The sequence below is a fragment of the Coregonus clupeaformis genome, chromosome 26 (genome assembly GCF_020615455.1).
Source record: "Coregonus clupeaformis isolate EN_2021a chromosome 26, ASM2061545v1, whole genome shotgun sequence".
In the NCBI taxonomy this organism is placed as follows: Eukaryota; Metazoa; Chordata; class Actinopteri; order Salmoniformes; family Salmonidae; genus Coregonus; species Coregonus clupeaformis.
In genome coordinates, this window is record NC_059217.1 from 48,285,719 (window position 1) to 48,301,059 (window position 15,341).

The 15,341-nt window shown below is 43.0% G+C and overlaps 1 protein-coding gene across 2 annotated transcripts in view; it reads right to left on the reverse strand.

The window, feature by feature from the left end:
- The window catches only part of pias1b (protein inhibitor of activated STAT, 1b), a 32,909-nt gene extending 21,196 nt beyond the window's left edge, over positions 1–11,713 (reverse strand). The window contains exons 1-4 of one of the 2 annotated variants that reach the window (XM_045207902.1): positions 11,693–11,713; positions 1,118–1,517; positions 810–894; positions 359–406 (exon numbers count right to left, since the gene is read on the reverse strand). In XM_045207902.1, coding sequence (XP_045063837.1) covers positions 359–406; positions 810–894; positions 1,118–1,514 — 530 coding nt within the window. In that variant the 5' untranslated portion in view covers positions 1,515–1,517; positions 11,693–11,713. Of the gene's footprint in view, positions 1–358; positions 407–809; positions 895–1,117; positions 1,518–1,816; positions 1,856–11,692 lie in introns of those variants that run through there. The other variant, XM_045207901.1, reaches the window with a different exon arrangement.
- Between the last annotated feature and the right edge of the window lie 3,628 nt (positions 11,714–15,341).

Below are 15,341 nucleotides of genomic sequence, written 5' to 3' on the forward strand. Positions count from 1 at the left end.
TAATTTGCAAAAGTTTCTAAAAACATAATTCCACTTTGACATTATGGGATATTGTGTGATGGCCAGTGACAAAAAAAATCTCAATTTAATCCATTTTAAAAATCAGGCTGTAACAACAAAATGTGGAAAAAGTCAAGGGGTGTGAACACTTTCTGAAGGCCCTGTATGAAGACAGGTGAGCCTACCTTAATAATAATAATAATATGCCATTTAGCAGACGCTTTTATCCAAAGCGACTTACAGTCATGTGTGCATAAATTTTTACGTATGGGTGGTCCCGGGGATCGAACCCACTACCCTGGCGTTACAAGCGCCGTGCTCTACCAGCTGAGCTACAGAGGACCACAACTTAACCTACCTTAACTGAACCTGGACTGCAAAGTCGCACTTGGTCCCAGAGATGTCCCTGTAAACAGACAGACAGACATAAGGTTTAGGTGAGAAGTCAGCTGACAATGTTTTGCACGAGCAAAATGGTGAGTGAGCTAAAATAACCATAGAAATGAGAAATAGATGGGAAGGCATCTGTTATTCCATTATCCAATGCAGGTTCCAAATATCGTGACTCGCAATTGGATCATGTGTATTGCATGCATCGATTTGCAGTTTATTAAAACCGTATTGTTTGTACACATCTATCGAAAAACGACGCCCAGTGCGTATATGAATTGAAACCAGCCACATCCTGTTTCTGCCAGCAGGAGAGAGACACTGACGACGCAAAACGTTCTCAGTGATTGGGTGTGTTTTAGTGGTCTAGACAGGGGCACCATGTACAGCAGTCAGTCTCCTCCTCCTCTCAGTCTTACATGGAGCTGCTGATCTGCTGGACCTGCTGGGGCGTCAACGCAAAGGCGTAACACGTCTCCTGAAACCGCTGACTGTTGTCCGAGGCTGAGGACGAGAGAGAAGGAATTAGATCACCCTACCTACCTACCTACCTACCCTACCCCCCCCCACAAGAAAGAACACTGACAGTAGAAAATGGAGACGTTCACAACTGAAAACTAGACTATTAACTTCAGTTACAGCCATTACAATGCTGGTTATGCTGTGGGTTATCAGAGATGGGAAGGTGTTCCTAATATTTTGTACACTCGGTACATGCACCACTCACCCAGGCTAGTGGGTTTGATGAGCTCATCCAGCATGTCGTAGAAGGGCAGCCTCTGGAGCTTTACGTCAGGGTGCAAGGGATGCAGGCCCAGCAGGGAGACGGGCAGGGAGAGGGGCGAGGGGGACCCGTGGTTGTCAAACCCCAGCGAGGTGAGGCCTCCAGGCAGGCTGCTGGAGGTGGAGTGGACACTGGGCAGGGCCAGGTCCACCGGAGACACCATCTTGGTGGGGAAGCGGCGTCTGTAGAGCTCCTTCACCTTCATCTGGATAGCGGGGCTGCAGCCGGCCTTGAGGAGGTGTAAGGCTTTGGTCAGCAGCTGGTGTTTGCGGCCGTGCTTGTTGCGTCCTGCGTAGCCTAGTAACACTTGTAGCTCTGAAACACGAAGGCTCATCACCATTTGCTTTGGGAGGAGGGAAGAAAATACAATTCAAATCAGCACTAGCACTTCACAGTACTACACAGTACTACACAGTATTACAAACACAGAGGATAATAGGATGAGTAGAACCACTTTAATAAATGTTTAAATACTGTTTTACCCACTTCATATGTACACTACCAATCAAAATGTTGGACACACCTACTCATTCAAGGGTATGTTCTACATTGTAGAATAATAGTGAAGACATCAAAACTATGAAATAACACATATGGAATCATGTAAACAACAAATAAAAGTGTTAAACAAATCATAGCCACCCTTTGCCTTGATGACAGCTTTGCACACTCTTGGTATTCTCTCAACCAGCTTCATGAGGTAGTCACCTGGAATGCATTTCAATTAACAAGTGTGCCTTCTTAAAAAGTTAATTTGTGGAATTTCTTTCCATCTTAATGCATTTGAGCCAATCAGTTGTGTTGTTACAAGGTAGGGGGGTATACAGAAGATAGCCCTATTTGGTAAAAGACCAAGTCCATATTATGGCAAGAACAGCTCAAATAAGCAAAGAGAAATGACATTCCATCATTACTTTAAGACATGAAGGACCATGAGATTCTCTGGTCTGATGAAACCAAGATTGATCTCTTTGGCCTGAACGTCAAGCGTCACGTCTGGAGGAAACCAGGCACCATCCCTACGGTGAAGCATGGCAGCATCATCATGCTGTGGGGATATTTTTCAGCGCCAGGGACTGGGAGACTAGTCAGGATCGAGGGAAAGATGAACGGAGCAAAGTACAGAGAGACCCTTGATGAAAACCTACTCCAGAGCGCTCAGGACCTCCGCCCCAGTCTAAGGTTCACCTTCCAACATGACAACGACCCTAAGCACACAGCCAAGACAACGCAGGAGTGCCTTCGGGACTCTGAATGTCCTTGAGTGGCCCAGCCAGCCCAGACTTGAACCCGATCGAACATCTTAAATCAATTTTAGACTAAGGCTGTAACGTAACAAAATGTGGGAAAAGGGAAGGGGTCTGAATACTTTCCAAATACATACATAGAATAAAAAAATTAATGCAATTCTAAAGAATAGAGTAAGGACTAGCTTTGCTAAATTGTATTACACAGCTTTTTAATACATTTCACAACCACATGTAGCCTGTTAATAGCGGAATAAAGAGAGACGTACTGCCAAGTCCTCTAAAACGACATTGGAGGCGACTTATGGTAGAGAAATTAACACTCAATTCTCTGGCAACAGCTCTGGTGGACATTCCTGTAGTCAGCATGCCAATTGCACGCTCCCTCAAAACTTGAGACATCTGTGGCATTGAGTTGTGTGACAAAACTGCACATTTTAGAGCGGCCTTTTGTTGTCCCCAGCACAAGGTGCACCTGTGTGATGATCATGCTGTTTAAAATCAGCTTCTTGATATGCCACACCCGTCAGGTGGATGGATTATCTTGGCAAATGACAAATGCTCACTAACAGGGATGTAAGCAAATTTGTGCACAACATTTGAGAGAAATAAGCTTCTTGAGCTTCTTGTGCGTATGGAACATTTCTGGGATCTTTTTATTTCAGCTCATGAAACATGGTACCAACACTTTATATATTTGATATTTTACAACAGCTGATGAAACTAACACTAAAAGTGTGAAAAAATTAGATGTGTTATTTCCAAATAGTTGCTGGTTGAAAATACAATCTAGCATTAGAATGTACCACCAAAATATAGCTTTTCTGCTAGAATTTCTTTAAAAAATATGCAGTGTTTGGTTTTCGCCAGGCATAATGGGACCCATCTCGTCCAAAAAGTTGACTCAAGTTTGCCAAAAAGCACCTGGATGATCATCAAGACTATTGGAAGAACGTTCTGTGGACAGATGATTCAAAAGTATAACTTTTTGGACGACATGGTTCCAGTAATGGCTGGCGAAAACCAAACTCTGCATTCCACAGTAAGAACATCATACCAAAGGTCAAGCATGGTGGTGATGGTTTGGGGATGCTTTGCTGCCTCAGGACCTGGACGACTTGCTTTAATAGAAGGAACCATGAATTCTGCTCTGTGTCAGAGAATTCTACGGGAGAATGTCAGACCATCCGTCTGTGAGCTGAAGCGCAGCTGGGTCATGCAGCAAGACAATGATCCAAAACACACAATTAAGTCTACATGAAATGCTAAAAAGCAACAAATTGGAAGTTTTGGAATGGCCTAGTCAAAGTCCAGACCTAATCCCAATTGAGATGTTGTGGCAGGACTTGAAACAAGCAGTTCATGCTTGAAAACCCACACGTCACTGAGTTAAAGCAGTTCCGCATGGAAGAGTGGGCCAAAATTCCTCCACAGCGACGTGAGAGACTGATCAACAACTACAGGAAGCATTTGGTTGGAGTCGTTGCAGCTAAAAGTCGCACAACCGGTTATTGAGTGTAAGGGGGCAATTACTTTTTCACACAGGGGAATTGGGTGTTGTATAACTTTGTTTATGAAATAAATGAAATAAATATGTAATTGTTGTGTTATTTGTTCACTTATGTTCCCTTTATCTGATATTAGGTTTTGGTTGAAGATCTGATAACATTCAGTATCACAAATATGCAAAAGTAGAGAAAATTAGAAAGGGGGCAAATACTTTTTCATAGCACTGTATATATGATATGATATGATATGTTTCGTTGCATCACCCTCATTGCTTTTCTAAAATTATTTTTTTTTAAATGTGCAGTGGTTTTATAAATTTTGGATCTGTCGTCTCCCAGGGACAACAGGACGACATCAATCTCGAACCCTGCAGGGAATTATTTCATAAAAACATAAAAAGTATTTGATTGTAATTGTAATGATGCAATATTTTATAAAGCTACCAAGGGTGGCAAACTATACTCCAGGAGAGACTTTAAAAAAAGGGGGCATGTTACAGACTTAGGTTTTTTCCATTTATGTTTTGAGGTTGGACTTTTATCACGTTAGTCAGTATGTGTTACACCTGTGCTGGCCCAGTGGTCCAGTTGTCTTGAGAGGAGGTGGAGGGTCAACACCTTTAGTTGGCTCTCCCTATTTGATTTCTAGAAAAACATTCCTTTGTCTGATCTTCCCTGGTTTCGTTTTTGGTTGTGGTCACTGACTTTTTTTAGTTCCCCTTTCTGTTTGAGCGACAATTTTTGGATTTCTTGCTGGGGAACGTAACAGGCAGTGTTGTATTCTGAGACGGGCTTGAATGTGCAGAGAAGCCAATAGGCAGAGTGTAGCCTACATTTGTCTGATTCTCTATGGCAAAAATACAGTAACGCATTTTATTTTGTAAAGTGGTACAAAAATCTGTCCTACTTGTCCAAAGGACAATGGCTAGAAAAAGTGAATGTCATGCTCTGGAACAGGCTGGGTTAGACTGGATTTGGTCTAACCTCAATGGTGGAAACTATGGCGAATATCTTGTTTGAATGAATAAATATCCTACTCCACAGCTATTTTAAAACAATGAAATAATCACAACTACAACGTCTAGGCTGGCAGGCTACTTCCTCTACAGCCAAATTAGTTCACTATTTTACTTCATGTTAGATGGTTCCTCACCCTGAAAGTAGTCTATGGGCCAAGAGAAACTGTAATCCACGGTTCAGTTGTCTTTAAACCTGCAATCAGCAGTATAAATAACCAAGTGGCCTCCCCACCGCTGGTTCGGTCAAAAGCTCATATTCATAGACAGAGCTACGGATGCAAGGATTGACCATTTAATTATATACAAATTATAGTTTTAACCGTGTTTTGAGGCGTTCACAAACATTGGAGTAAAACGAGCATATATTTTGGGATGGGGTATGACAGTTTAACTAAGCTCACAGAATTCCGACGACAATCGGTGGAATTTCAAATAGAATTCTAAAGCAAAAAATAAGCTGCCAGCTGATAAAAGTTAAATAAAATTGACTTGTTGTGGAATTTAAGACGTTTTCCCCTCTGTTTTCATTGATGTAGCCCCTCCCGTGTGAGTGAGAGGGGCAGGGTGCAGACAGCTCCGTGAATGAATGACAGCTATCTGAGGAGAAAAGTTTCTTAACAAAAAATGGCCAGATTTACAGCAGAGGAGCTGAGGAGGAAACACAGACAGGGAGTTTCCAGCTGAACTGTACGAGGATGGAGGAGTACTTCTGCAAAGTCTGTCAGCGTTCAAATCGACTACATACGGCGTCAAACTGCGGTGGTGCACCTGGGGTCACTCCGACACAAAAACAGGAGAGCTATTGGACCAGGTGAACATTGATGCTTTAGCTAGCTACAAATACAGTGAGGGAAAAAAGTATTTGATCCCCTGCTGATGTTGTACGTTTGCCCACTGACAAAGACATGATCAGTCTATAATTTTAATGGTAGGTTTATTTGAACAGTGAGAGACAGAATAACAATAAAAAAAATCCAGAAAAACGCATGTAAAAAATGTTAAATTGATTTGCATTTTAATTAGGGAAATAAGTATTTGACCCCCTCTCAATCAGAAAGATGTCTGGCTCCCAGGTCTTTTATACAGGTAACGAGCTGAGATTAGGAGCACAATCTTAAAGGGAGTGCTCCTAATCTCAGCTTGTTACCTGTATAAAAGACACCTGTCCACAGAAGCACTCAATCAATCAGATTCCAAACTCTCCACCATGGCCAAGACCAAAGAGCTCTCCAAGGATATCAGGGACAAGACTGTAGACCTACACAAGGCTGGAATGGGCTACAAGACCATCGCCAAGCAGCTTGGTGAGAAGGTGACAACAGTTGGTGCGATTATTCGCAAATGGAAGAAACTGTCAATCTACCTCGGCCTGGGGCTCCATGCAAGATCTCACCTCGTGGAGTTGCAATGATCATGAGAACAGTGAGGAATCATCCCAGAACTACACGGGAGGATCTTGTCAATGATCTCAAGGCAGCTGGGACCATAGTCACCAAGAAAACAATTGGTAACACACTACGCCGTGAAGGACTGAAATCCTGCAGCGCCCGCAAGGTCCCCCTGCTCAAGAAAGCACATACACAGGCCTGTCTGAAGTTTGCCAATGAACATCTGAATGATTCAGAGGAGAACTGGGTGAAAGTGTTGTGGTCAGATGAGACCAAAATCGAGCTCTTTGGCATCAACTCAACTCGCCGTGTTTGGAGGAGGAGGAATGCTGCCTATGACCCCAAGAACACCATCCCCATCGTCAAACATGGAGGTGGAAACATTATGCTTTGGGGGTGTTTTTCTGCTAAGGGGACAGGACAACTTCACTGCATCAAAGGGACGATGGACGGGGCCATGTACCGTCAAATCTTAGGTGAGAACCTCCTTCCCTCAGCCAGGGCATTGAAAATGGGTCATGGATGGGTATTCCAGCATGACCCAAAACACACGGCCAAGGCAACAAAGGAGTGGCTCAAGAAGAAGCACATTAAGGTCCTGGAGTGGCCTAGCCAGTCTCCAGACCTTAATCCCATAGAAAATCTGTGGAGGGAGCTGAAGGTTCGAGTTGCCAAACGTCAGGCTCGAAACCTTAATGACTTGGAGAAGATCTGCAAAGAGGAGTGGGACAAAATCCCTCCTGAGATGTGTGCAAACCTGGTGGCCAACTACAAGAAACATCTGACCTCTGTGATTGCCAACAAGGGTTTTGCCACCAAGTACTAGGTCATGTTTTGCAGAGGGGTCAAATACTTATTTCCCTCATTAAAATGCCAATCAATTCATAACATTTTGACATGTGTTTTTCTGGATTGTTGTTGTTGTTATTCTGTCTCTCACTGTTCAAATAAACCTACCATTAAAATTATAGACTGATCATTACATTTACATTACATTTTAGTCATTTAGCAGACGCTCTTATCCAGAGCGACTTACAGTTAGCGCATACATTATTTTATCGAACTCACAACCCTGGCGTTGCAAACGCCATGCTCTACCAACTGAGCTACATCCCCTGCCGGCCATTCCCTCCCCTACCCTGGACGACGCTGGGCCAATTGTGCGCCGCCCCATCAGTGGGCAAACGTACAAAATCAGCAAGGGATCAAATACTTTTTTCCCCCCCTCACTGTATATTAACTAGCAGGTTTGTTCTAGTTAGCTAATCTCTGTTCTTGACTATTACATTTTTGTCTGTATCTACATAAGGTGGCAAGTTAGCTAGCTAGCTAACGTTAGCCTGGCAAGCTTCCCATGTTGTCACTTCAGCTCCGTCGCGTCATTTAGGCTAGCTATCTAACTTAGCTGAAGTAATGTTAGCTAGCTAACAAGTTAACTCCACCACGTCATTTAGGCTAGCTAGCTAACTTAACTTGTTAGCTAACATTACTTCAGCTAACTCCACCACGTCACTTTGGCTATCAAAACAAGTGACAAAGTTAGGAATTACAAAAGCAGCAAGTAACAGACATATTTTTTGGTGACTTTTTAAGTTAAGCATCATTGTTTTAAATTGTATTTGTGTGCGATACATACTGTATGAGCTGCGTGCGGCTTCAGGATAGAGTTTAGCTTAGCTTCAGCGCTGGAGAAACACTGTAGGCCTGCTATTGAACTCAACCTGAGAATTCTTCATTTACCAAATTTAACCATTGTTCTTTATTATTTTCTACATTTATTTTCAGTGCAAACAAGAACACAGACCCTGGCCTCCTGTCTGGCAAAGACCCTCTCCACAGCTGAGAGAATGGAGTTAATCTTGGACTTCACAAGAACATTAATCAAAGGAGATATACCTCTTGAGATGGGGCCCAAGTTCTCCACATTTCTGAAGAAACACTGCAGGCAGGGAGGGTCTATCCCAGCGATATCCCATCTGCGTACAGAGCTCCATCCACAATATGAGCAGGACATCAAAGACGCCGTAGAGGGAAAGGACATTTATGTCATCCTTGATGAGACGACCGATGCCTTTGGAAGATGTGCACGCGTCATCCTACTCCCAGCCAGTGGAGCGACCGATCTGTTGTAGCAGACCTGGCATTCTTGGATAAAGCAAACTTTACCACTGTGTCCGAAGCTGTCAAGATCACGTCAACAACAACAACGGGGTTGACTTTAACAACGCGTGGGCTTTCGTAAGCGACTCAGCTGGCTACATGAAGGCTTTCGACAGCATCTTGAAGGGCCTCTTCCCCAACTCCGGACACGTCACCTGCTTTGCTCATCACCTGGTGCCGGAGGTTTATCCAGAGGTGTTTGAGGACGTGAACAGGCGGTGCGCTCTGGTGAAGAAGGTGTTCTCACAGGCACCCCAACGTCGTGTGGAGCAGAGATCATTCATGCTGGGGAAATGACCATTCTCCTGTGATGCCTGTTTATGCTGTGTAGACCAGGTGGGGCTCCTGGATGACTGATGTGGAGTACATGGCAGAGTACATGGATGTGCTCACCGACATCACTTCGACCTTACCAGTAACGGCTAAGTGTGCCCAGGACCTTCGTGAGCTGCTGAGGGAACACAACGCCCAGCTGAAGTGCCAAGGCAGTGTTCATTGTGGAGCATAGTGTGGAGATAGTGGCTAACCTGACAAAGCTGGAGGAGACCTCTGTGCCAACAGCCCACAACGTCGCCAGCAAGCTGGAGGACCTGCAGATGCAGTTTGAGTGTGGCAGAACAGCTGGGGCAGCTTCTAGAGGAAGACAGGCTCTCGTGCACTGTTGTTCCATGGCCGCATGATCCATCAAGCTGCAGACTGTGCTGGAGAAGCACCCCTGCCTTCACTTCTTCAGGTTGAGGAACCATCTAACATCAAGTTGTAAAAAGAATCAAACTACTCCTTTAACCAGACACGTTAAGAGTAGCAGAGACAGCCTGTGAATCAGGAGGACGCAGGCCAGACTCCAGTCCAGAGACCAGGGCCCATATCCATAAAGCATCTTAGAGTAGGAGTGGTGATCTAGGATCAGGTACCACCTGTCTGTAAAAATCTTCATAATTAAGATAAAAAAGGCTAAATGGATCCTAGATCAGCACATGCTACCAACCAAGCTTCAAAAACAGATCAGATTCACCACACAGCCCCTGATGAACTATAACTAGAGATAGGTGGGATTACAGGGAAGCACAGGGGATCAGAAGCCCCTGAATAACTAGAGATAGGTGGGATTACAGGGAAGCACAGGGGATCAGAATGCCCTAAATAACTAGAGATAGGTGGGATTACAGGGAAGCACAGGGGATCAGAATGCCCTAAATAACTACAGATAGGTGGGATTACAGGGAAGCACAGGGGATCAGAATGCCCTAAATAACTAGAGATAGGTGGGATTACAGGGAAGCACAGGGGATCAGAAGCCCCTGAATAACTAGAGATAGGTGGGATTACAGGGAAGCACAGGGGATCAGAAGCCCTTGAATAACTAGAGATAGGTGGGATTACAGGGAAGCACAGGGGATCAGAAGCCCCTGAATAACTAGAGATAGGTGGGATTACAGGGAAGCACAGGGGATCAGAATGCCCTAAATAACTAGAGATAGGTGGGATTACAGGGAAGCACAGGGGATCAGAAGCCCCTGAATAACTAGAGATAGGTGGGATTACAGGGAAGCACAGGGGATCAGAAGTCCTGAATAACTAGAGATAGGTGGGATTACAGGGAAGCACAGGGGATCAGAATGCCCTAAATAACTAGAGATAGGTGGGATTACAGGGAAGCACAGGGATCAGAATGCCCTAAATAACTAGAGATAGGTGGGATTACAGGGAAGCACAGGGGGTCAGAAGCCAACCCCCAAAACTAACATGTAATAAATATACTTAATCAACAACAGAGAAACAAGCATTTCTTTACAGCCTCCACTCACACTTCACATCAGAAGCAGGCCCATATACAGTACATATCCTAGAACGGTAACTTAAATTGCATTAAATATCAAGGCTTAACTCTTTGGCTCACAACAACTCATTTCAGTTTCGTTATAGCTTTACATTAAAATAGGTTGGGCTTGCCATCATCAACCTAGACTTTAGCGAAAGGCAAACTTAGAATTTCAAAGTGACACATTCTGCATAATAGTTTGCTAGATGTTTTGGCTAACTGTGGTAGCTAGCTATCTTTTTGACACCGACCTGTAATGACCAACTTTGACATCACTCTCGTAATTAGCTAGCTAAGCAGCTATTAGCTATTTAGATAACTGCTCATCGTGGGAGAGAAGAGAAGTTGACACCTTCAACTGGACGTTATTGGCAAGCTAGCTAGCTACACATCTTTAGGGCAGTCTGGTCCAGGCTGATTCTCCCGGTTAGACTGTAGCTAGATAACGTGCCAACTAATACATGCTAACTACGTAACTGTACTCCAATTTTTACCTTAATCCACACTGATACATCAAAGAAGATTGAAATACTGCTAGTTTTCGGTGAAAACTGCCCTTTTTCGTCCTCATGTTAGCAAGCAGTAGCCACTTTGGAATAACAGTGTCAGCCAATCAGCTCCTTTGTTGTTCAACCTTCCATTCCATAATATGGCTGCTGTGGCTACTGCTTGCTAGCATGAGGAGGAAAAGGGCATTTTTCCAGAAACTGGCAGTATTTCAATATTCTCAATGAAGCCGTGTGGAATAAGGTAAAATTTGGAGTACAGTGGCATATCCCATCCCTGCATTGAGGTATGTTTTCCGACCCATATTTCACGCCGGCTCTACTGTGTCTTTATGTAACCACGATTGAGTTCCGACCCCAGTGCAGCTCAGTGTAAACACGCGTGATGATAGGATTGGTATCTTCTGGCAAGTTAGCTAGCTAACTAACTAGCTAGCTAGCTTACGAGATAACACTTGGTTCCGAACAATGGCTCTTTGGCTAGAAAATGTTCACTGGCGGATAGAGAATATGCAGTTCTGGTAAGTATAACAAGGTTCTGGCAATGAATCACACACGTCTATGAAACATTAACTGGCGAAACTGGTACGCTAACCACATAACAACTAGCTCGCTAACCACACAGCTAGTTAGCATCAAGCTGCGAGGCAGGCAAGACTCAACATCGTAACGTTAGCTATTAGCCAACAATAACAATACTAGCTACGACTTCCACTGTACCGTTTGTACAAAAAATGAAAAACATACCCTACAACAAATCCAGTAAATCCTCAAATAAATTAGATTCCAACTATATGTAACCCATGGAGATTACTTTAATACACAATACATCATTTTTTGTCATTTGTTATTTTGGGATACGCTTTACCTTCAGTTGCGCACTCTCCGCCATCTTGTAACTCTGAGCGCATGCGTGATCAGGGTTGCCAGTGCCAGGTCTAGCAAAATTTCTAGTTCAATGAACACTCAAAACCCGCGCACAATGACTGAAAACTAGGCCCCCAAAAAAATGTTTCGCATCAAGTGAGGACAAGCCACATTTATCCAATTGGTGTCAATAGGGTGGTCCTCTGTAGCTCAGCTGGTAGAGCATGGCGCTTGTAACGCCAGGGTAGTGGGTTCGATCCCCGGGACCACCCATACGTAAAAATGTATGCACGCATGACTTGTCGCTTTGGATAAAAGTGTCTGCTAAATGGCATATTATATTATATTATAATGACAATCTACAGGATATAGAGTCCCACAGTGGTGGTGTCATAATACCCATAAAACCTAAAGGTCAAACAGAGAAATGGGTCCAGTCGTTTTTCCACCATTCATATTTCCCATAGGGGATTTTAGAAACACTTCCAATAAGGGCTATGTTTCGTTATCAATATATTAAGCTCTATTTACTCTCAGATTCGAAAATGCTAATTAGCATCAAAGTAGACATCATGCAAAACTACAAATCCCTGCAAGCTCCTGCACGTCATCGCTAGCTGGCACCTTTGCTAACAGGTATTGTGTCAATTTAAAGTTGCACAAGACAGTTCACAGAATTGTCAATTTAAAGAAATGTTGCCAATTTATTCATTACTACATTTAGCTAACATTAGATAGTTAATCCAGAGATTCTTACCTTTGCCTCCATTCGGCAGTCTTGTCCAGATCATCATGGCATTTGTAGTTCTTTATGATAGCCACATTAGCGGCTAATTAGCATTTCATTTTGGGCTGAGGGGTAAATACTGGCGAAGTCACCTTGTCCTTACACTGTTATCAAGACGTCACGCCAGGCTAAGCCTACACAAAAAAACAGCCCTTATTTTAAGTGTTTCTAAAATGCATGGTGAAAAAAACTATTGGAACCATTTCCCTGTTTGACAGCTAGGTTTTATGGGTATTATGACTCATACTGTGGTACTCTATACAACTGGTAAAATTGCTTTACCTTGTTTTCTGCAATTCTCCCTTTGTTATTGGTTCATCACACCAAATGATTAAATCTGAACTATAGAAGTGATTGATAGTGAATGGTTAAGACGTGTGGTCCTCTGTAGCTCAGCTGGTAGAGCACGGCGCTTGTAACGCCAAGGTAGTGGGTTCGATCCCCGGGACCACCCATACACACACAAAAAATAATGTATGCACGCATGACTGTAAGTCGCTTTGGATAAAAGTGTCTGCTAAATGGCATATTATTATTATATACGTATGTTTAAAAAAAAAAAACATTAGTGTGAAATTGTGTTAATACAACCCACCGGGCACAGATGTCAATGCAATGTCTATTCCACATTGGTTCAACGTCATTTCATTGAAATGACGTGGAAACAACGTTGATTCAACCAGTGTGTGCCCAGTGGGAAGTCACATTGCTCAAAAAAAAAAAAATATATATATATAGAAACGCCCCAACAGTTTGCCTATTGCCGCCTTCTGTTTAATACAACATTTCAATTAATGTGTGGCTGCAGGCAGCCTGATGTCCCAGTCATCCATCCCTCTGGAGCAAGATGGAAAGGAAAGAGAGGAGATCCACCATGAGCCCAGTTACATCAAGGGAGTTTTATTCTACTATTAATCAATCAATCAATCAATCAATCACTACTATTATAATTTGATAGTCAGTAATGGAGTTAAACGATTCCTCTCGTTTCCCTGCGGCGCCGTCTCTTTCTCCTCTGACTTCAACTTTCTGGCCAACGTTAGCTAGCTACCTCGTGTTACAGATCCCCAGGTGGCGGGGGGACTAATGTTGTGTTTCTGCTAAACAGAAGAAATGAAAGGGAGACAGGAGGAAACAGTTAAAGTGGTCACAGGCATCTTCCTCTAGTGCTTATCCTCTTTTCATTTGAAAAAGCGCGCATGTTTTCTTTACTATGTCAAGTTCAAAAAGATAATCTGTACAAATTACTATTCCAATATTCTGATACAAATTCACATACATGAGAAACCACAATGAAATACATTCAACTTGTCTATGTTTCCTTTAGAAACTAAGACTTCAGTCGTTGTAAAAAAACAACAACAACTAGAAAGTACTGTAAGTGCAGCGATATAACAAAATCATCTGTATTTAAAATAGTCTTACTAATATATTGACTTGCATTTAAAAATATGACTTTTCAGTATTTATCATAACCTCAGATAAAAGTTTACGAACACGCGTGTTTAAATAAAAATGCATACAAGAATAAGGAAGTCTGTTTTTAAACGTTTACAGTTTCTCGATTGCTAAGACACATTTCTTGAAAGCTGCTCTCCTTTTCTCTTAACTGTGAACACAAAACCCAATTTTCAAGCTACATTCACAAAACCTCAGACTCTTCTTGCAAAACCAAACTTTCACCTCAAAACAGTTCAATCTGTGCTCAAAACTGAACTATGTTGTCAAATCGTGCCCCGAGTCAATCAAAATAAAAAACACTACTGAAAAGTCACTAAACACTACGTAGAAAAATAGAAAACACAATGCTCAGGACATGAAGCTGGAGAAATAAATGTTTATTGTTCACTGTAGGCTAAATGCATGTTGCAAAACAAAAAAAAACTGTGCATTTAGCACTTGTACAAAAAGACTAAAACAGAAATCTTGTGCATTGACATGTAGCACTTGTAAAAACAAACAGAAATCTAATGCGTTTGCCACTTGTGTACAGTAAGCCCATGTAAAAATAAAGTACAAAAATATACAAATAAGTGCATTACTCAGCCACAGCATCATGTCTCCGTACTGGGTCAGGCCACAGGACTTCATCCACATCACAGGCCACATTTTGTCTGGCCAGGCAACGGGGGAAAAAACCCCTGGCATGCCGTATCCAGGCTTGGCATGCCTCCACACCTATGTCACCACAGGCAAGTCCCATGGCTTGCAGGAGATTTACCCTGGTGTAAGGTTGGCGTTCATATACCTTCCACCGCCATGAGGAGAAGAATTCCTCAATGGGGTTTAGGAAAGGGGAGTACGGTGGAAGGCAAAGATTGATAAAACCTTGGTTCATATTGTACCACTCTCTAATCTGGAGGGCTCTGTGAAAACTCACATTGTCCCAAACAACAACATATATGGGATGCTCATCCTGCTGCCCTAACAAAGCATCTCGCATTTGATTGAGGAAAATGAGGAGCTGGTGAGTGTTGTAGGGCCCCAGGTTGGCATGATGGTGGACAACCCCATGATTGCTGATGGCAGCACACAATGTGACATTGCCACCACGCTGGCCAGGAACACCAACAATGGCCCGATGGCCAATCACATTACGGCCTTCTCCTTTTGGTGAGATTAAACCCAGCTTCATCCATGTAGATGTATTGATGGGGTCTTTCCATTGCATCCAGTTGAAAAACCCTCTGTAGAAATAGATATAGTTTTGTAAGTGATACGGAAAAAGTGATTTAGGCCACTACAGTAAATCACTACTTAGAGTAATCAACATTGAATGTGTCTGGATATATGCCAACCTGTACATACTGGAATCTTTGCTCTTTGACTCTGTCTGAGTTGCGATCAAAGGGCACTCTGTATA